This window comes from Gymnoscopelus microlampas (assembly GCF_963454915.1).
Source record: "Gymnoscopelus microlampas genome assembly, chromosome: 18".
Lineage (NCBI taxonomy): Eukaryota > Metazoa > Chordata > Actinopteri > Myctophiformes > Myctophidae > Gymnoscopelus > Gymnoscopelus microlampas.
In genome coordinates, this window is record NC_139955.1 from 43735541 (window position 1) to 43742024 (window position 6484).

The 6484-nt window shown below is 50.7% G+C and overlaps 1 protein-coding gene across 1 annotated transcript; it reads left to right on the forward strand.

Moving 5' to 3' along the window:
- Positions 1 to 354: 354 nt before the first annotated feature.
- Positions 355 to 1803, forward strand: LOC311034077 (LETM1 domain-containing protein LETM2, mitochondrial-like; the record flags this gene model as incomplete). The annotated part of the gene is made up of 1 exon (XM_084041820.1): positions 355 to 1803. One exon carries the CDS (start codon positions 355 to 357, stop codon positions 1801 to 1803), a length of 1449 nt encoding a protein of 482 aa, XP_083897946.1.
- Positions 1804 to 6484: the final 4681 nt, after the last annotated feature.

Here is a 6484-nt window from a genome sequence, read left to right on the forward strand (position 1 = left end):
ACTTCGGTGCTCTCTATATGGAAAAGCCATATATGCCATTACAATCAGAACCTCACGTGATTGGCTGAGAGGCACAACTACGTCACTCCACGTCACGGTAGCCAGTACTTATCCTCTACGCTGAATGCAGTGAGAGACAGAGCTGTATAACCCATACATCCATCCTGGAATCAAACAGAAATATGGCAGAGCTAAACGATTCAAAGGTCCGGTGACATTACAGCCTTTATCGCACGGCCATTATCAAACCAATTGTTCCCGTTCACAGAGAAGCCTTATACAATGCCAGTCTGCACCCATAGGCCCGGGCATTGATGCTGGAGGATACCACCGCGGAATATCTCTGCTATGGCAATGGCTTTGAGTGCCCGGGTGCTCGTTGCGGTCACAAGATCGAGAGGAGCACTACTACCGCGGATCGCTGAGGATCTGCTGCTCTCCAAGAGAGACGTCGGTCCGTCTCTCTCTTCCAAAGCCTACATAGAATGCACCAGCCGTGTAACCTCCTCGTACCCAGCCAGGTTTACCTCGCACCTCGGCCACCCCTACCACCCCTACCACCCCTACCACCCCTACCACTGCCTCAATACCCCCCACCACACCCACTGGGCCCCTCACAGCCCCACCCTGCTAACCCGCTCGCTGCACAGCTCTACCGCTTGGTTCCACGATAAGAAACCTTCGGGCGAACAGCCTCCTCAGCCTAAGCCTCCTACCGAGGCTCTCGATCACCCTCCGGTGCAGGAGAGGGCGCCGGTGAGAAGGTCTATGTATCGGAGGGCCGTGGACGAGCTGAAGCACTACTACCACGGATTTCGGCTCCTGGCCATCGACACCAGGGTGGCCGGGGCGATGGTGTGGCAGCTGCTGCAGGGAGAGGTTCTCACGCGCCGGGAGAGAAGGAGGCTGATGAGGACATGCGCCGACCTCTTCCGTCTCGTGCCCTTCGTGCCCTTCCTCATTGTCCCCTTCATGGAGCTCCTGCTCCCCGTCTTCATCAAGCTCTTCCCGGGCATGCTGCCCTCCACCTTCGAGACGGAGTCGGAGAAAGAGCGGAAGCAGAGCAAGGCTCAGGCCGTGAAGCTGGAGCTGTCCCGGTTCCTCCAGGAGACCATCGGCGAGTTGGCCATCAGGAACGGCAACGGCCACACGGGAACGGGCGAGACGGCCCGGTTCTCCACGCTGGAGCACCTGGAGCGCCCCCAGCTGGTGGCCATGTGCAAGCTGCTGGAGATGCAGCCGATCGGCACCAACAACCTGCTGCGCTCGCGGCTGCTGGCGGAGCTGGCGTCCATCAAGGCGGACGACGAGGTGATCGTGGCGGAGGGCGGCGCCGCGGCCTTGGACACGTCGGAGCTACAGGCGGCGTGCCACCACCGCGGGATGCGCTCCGTGGGGCTCACCGCCGAGCAGCTGCGCCGGCAGCTGCAGCAGTGGCTGGACCTGCACCTGAACGAGAACGTGCCTCCGTCCCTGCTGCTGTGCAGGGCCATGTACCTGACGGAACTCAAACCTAAAGTCCCCGTCATCCCCCCTGTGCCCAAGCTGAAGAACTGTCACCCTCCTGCTGCGGCGAGTACGGAAGTGAGCAGCAGCACACCGCCCTCGGCCTCTGCTGCTGCTGCTGCTGACGTTTTGGCCGACCCCGCCCCGGTCGTCACAGACAGAGCGGGGGAGGAGGACATGAGGGACGTGGCTCCTTCGCTGTCGGACAACAAATCTCTGACTCCTGCTGAGGTCCTTGTGGCCAAGGAGGCGACGGACGCAGCCCAGAAGAGCAAGACCAATTCCAACGGCATGTAAAGTGTGGGGCAGGGCAGACTCCATGTCTGAACCAGATTTAGGGACTCAACTATCGGTTATTTTTGTAGTGGTTTTTCTATCGATGCCTATTTTTGAACACATTAAGCCATATTTAATGCATATATATATGTCTTCAAGATCGGCAACTTTTTTCGGTTTTTAAAACATTTTGAAAGAAGAAAAAGCAACATTTAATTAGCTTTTTTTTATCAAAATCGTTTTTATAATCGATTGAATTGATTAGTTTGATTAACTGTTGGACCCCTAGACAGGCTTGGCCCATGACACAACACCCAGTGTCCAGGAGGGGGTTGTCAGGCACTGGGGGGGGGGTCAGTGGACACACATTAGGCCATTGGTTCTCAAGGGGTCCTTGAGGGGGTTCCAGGGGGTCCCCAGCAAAATGTGTGAATATAGCATCACAACGCGGTCGCCACAGAAAACAACGGGAAGTGTTGATCAAAGCTTGAGAGCAATGTTTAGCCGTAAATGACATGGTGTGTTTGTTTACACGGCCATTGGTGGAAAAAGTACCCCAAAAAAAAGGTAAAGAAGTCGTATAAAGAAGTGTGGAATTCAAAATAAAAGCAAGCCATTAGTTTACATAGAAAGAAAGGGGAATGTCTGTAATAGTAGTCAATTTAAATAAGTGATTGGCCCACAGCCATGGAGTATACAAAATCAACACTCCTAATGGGAGTATTGCTAGTCTGATGTAAGCAAATACACACAAAAACACAAAAAAAGAAAAAGGGGGCCAAAACACAGGGCAAGTCAGCCGCTGTATGTACAGCAAAGCCCAACGCACGAGCATAATGCTCATGCACCAGGCTCCATCACACACACAGCATACAGCACAAAGCACATACAAATATCAATCCAAAAAACTAGACAGATTCATCGCTATTATAAAGGAAAATAAGGAAAGTGTAACATATAATTAACAACATTTATGCAAACAAAAACAAACAAAGATAAAGCGGAACCAACAAGCCTGAGTAGTATTCCCTGATATTATAAACATGTACAATTTGCACGTAGATTCAAGTAAAGTCAAGCCATCAGGTAATAACAAGGAAAGAAAGGGGAAATGTCTGTAATCAAACCAAATAAAAGATTGGCCCAAAACCATGTAAGCTAGACAATCAACACTCCTACAGGGGATATTATTAGTCTGATGTACCCAAAAATAGAAAAGGAGCAAAACACAAAAGTAGTCAGCTGTTGTATACCGAATTAAACCTAGCCGAATTAAACCTAGCCAGAGGAACAAATGTCTGTTAAAAAAAAACACACATATTAATGCTGTGACAAAAACAAGCAAATTGAAACGCTGAAATATATATTAAAGGAGACACACCATGAATTTAAAAAAAATATTTGATATTTAATATCATATGGTGTATGTCCCTCAAACCATTTTCAAAAGGTTTGAGCCTAAATCAACACTCAGATATACTCATCCCAAGTCAATTCTCTCAAGCTTATAAAGCACTTTCAGCTGCAATACCAAAACGTCCTGTTGGGCAGAGGGGTGCTACTGACCAATTCTGTCTGTCAAAATACATGGGCAGAAAGTTTCGTGATGTAAGCAAACATGCCATTTCTGAGCTGGCCTGTTCAGACACGCCCATTCTGAAAATCTCTGAAATGAGAATGAATGACTGAATGTTAAAAAAAATATATTTTTTGGGGTACAAGAGACACTGGGGAGCCCAAAAATTACCAAAAAAATTAAAAAGAGTGAATTCATGGTGTGTCTCCTTTAAAAAAAGGGGGGGGGGAGCAGTGTCTGAGCGAAGGAACAGAAAAGAAATGCACCGGACTCGTCCTCTCAACCCAGCCGAAGCTGGCCGGCGTCAAAGCTAGCCAATCAACCACAGCCGGGTTAGTCCATATAACAATATAGCTGTTGGGCTAGAAACAATTAGGGAGGGAAGGTGAGAAGATGACAAGAAAAGAGAGAAAAAAAAGGCGTTACACCAAAAAGTGTTGCCGTCTCAGCCAAGCTGCAGCTAACCAGCCAATGGACTAGCTGGCCAGCTAACAGCCCAGCCAGCCCAGACTATTGTGTCCATGTCCAAAAAAAAATAGAAATAGAAATGAAATAGGTCAAACAACAAGCAATATAGTAATCAGGTTAAACGTTACGTAAATATAATGTCCGGATGAAAAAAGAGAGAGAAAAAAAAAGAGCGCCTCTTCAGCCCGGCAGCGTTAGTCCATATCCAGCCGCAGCTGGCCAGGCAGCTAGCAGCCAAGTCAGCCATATGTGGCTAACCAGACAGCTAAAGGCTAAGCTAGCCAGCAAACAGCCAAACAAGTTCGCTGCAAACAATACAGCTGCCAGGCCAAATACAGTAATGGGCAGGTCAAGACCTTTAACCTGATCATCAGACAGCCTCGGTAAGTCGAGGGTAGAAAGAAAAGTGGTAATCTCCTCCCTGCCAACTTCCGTCTCGGAAGTATACAGGTGGTCATAAAACTCCCGAAACGACCATCACTTCCCCTAATGACGGGGATTGCGCTCATTGCCTCCCTCTGTTTTATATATCTAGCGAGTAATCTCCCGGCCTTGTCCCCCTCTTCAAAATATTTCTGTCTCGCCCGGAATAGGGAGAATTCTGCCCTCTGGGTCATAATTAGGTTATAATCGTATTTTAGCTTGGTTAGGGTTGTTACATTTTCTGAGGACATACTACTTTTGAGTTTCTCTTCCGCAATGCCAATTTTCTTTTCTAACTCCTGTAGTTTAGCACACTCAAACAAATCATCGGCTGATGGCTTTTTACGACCTGCCTTTGGCTGATCTCCTGCTTTGACAAAAGCGATTGCGCAGGTGTTATTGCGCACTCGGCCAGAGCTGCTGATCCTTTTGCTGATGGCTTCTGCAATCGGCTTCAGTACCTGGTTGTGACGCCAGGTGTAACGGCCCTGGCCGAGCGCTTTTGGGCAGCAGCTCAAAATGTGTTCAAGAGTGCCTCTTCCTGAACACAGTTGGCAGTTCGGGGTCTCCACTTTCCCCTAGGTGAAGAGGTTCGCTGGGCTAGGTAGGACGTCATAAACTGCCCGGACCAGGAAGCTGATGCGGTGTGGTTCACTCTGCCAGAGATCCGTCCAGGTGACTTTACGGTCCATGGCATGCTCCCATCTGGTCCAGGCCCCCTGCTGCCTCAGACCAGCCGCTCTGCTTGTCCTTCCTTCCTCCACGGCAGTCCTGACCTCTTCCTGTATCTGCCTGCGCTTCTCCTTCCCCTTACACTCCCTGTGACGAGGTGGTGTTGGGAACATCCCCAGGCCTGCTCTGCCATGGACCACCACTCCCACCAGATCTTTGTGACGCAGTCGTGATTCTGCGTCCAGCACACCTGCCTGGGCACTCCACTTCCTTCCGGTCTTCACCACCACCCCTGCCTGGGCCACCTTTGGGTCCCTTGAGTCTCTGTACATCAGCACCTCTCGTGTCCGTGTCACCTTGAACTCCTCTTCCAAATACTTCAGGGGCAACCGGAGCTTTGTGGTGTTCCCATAGAGGGCGATGTTGCTGAGGCTTCTGGGCAACCCCAACCATCTCCTGAGACAGGTACTGACTTTCCTTTCCAGGGTCTCCACAGTGGAGATAGGGACCTCGTACACAAGTAGCGGCCAGAGTATCCTTGGCAATATACCATGCTGGTATATCCACGCTTTGAACTTGCCCGGGAGGCCAGATCTATCCACTGCTCGAAGCCAGCTGTCCAGTTTCTGGCAGGTTGCCTGGACAGAGGAGGAGTCTTTGAGGCTGCTGTCAAAGACTTTGCCCAGGCTCTTCACCGGCTTCTCTGAGACTGATGGTATCATTGACCCTTCGATGTTGAAACGGAACCTCTCCGTGACCTTGCCCTTCTTCACCACGAGAGATCTGGACTTTGCTGGTTTGAATCCCATCCGAGCCCAGCGGATGAGTCTCTCCAGCCCTTGGAGGATCCACCTGCATCCTGGCACGGACTCTGTGGTGACTGTCAGGTCATCCATGAACGCCCTGATTGGGGGCTGGCGCGTCCCTGATTGGGTCAGTGGGCCCCGGCACTCTGGCTCCGCAGACTTCAAAATCATGTTCATCGCCAGCGCGAACAAGGTCACAGAGATGGTACAGCCTGTGATTATCCCCACCTCCAACTTGTGCCACTCTGATGTTACTTCTCCCGCAGTGACCCTCATCCTGAACTGGTCATAATAATCCAGGATCAGGTCCACAACGTGGTGTGGCACATGGTGTTTGGTCATGGTGGTCTGGACCAACTTGTGTGGGATGGAGCCATATGCGTTGGCTAGGTCTAACCACAACACAGTGAGGTCTCCCTTGTTCTCCCTGGCTTCCCGGATGAGCTGAGTCACCACTCCAGTGTGTTCTAGACACCCCGGTACTCCTGAGATCCCTCCCTTTTGCACCGACGTGTCTATGTAGTTGTTACTGGAGAGGAAGTCCGCCAGACGCCTTGCTACTAAGCTGAAGAAGATCTTTCCTTCCACGCTCAGCAGTGAGATTATCCTGAACTGGTCGATCTTCTTGGAATCCTTCTCTTTGGGGATCCAGACACCTTCAGCAAATCTCCACTGCTGAGCCACCTTCCCTCTCCTCCATTTGACCCTTAGCATCTTCCAGAGTCGCTTGAGTAGCAATGGACAGTTCTTGTAGACC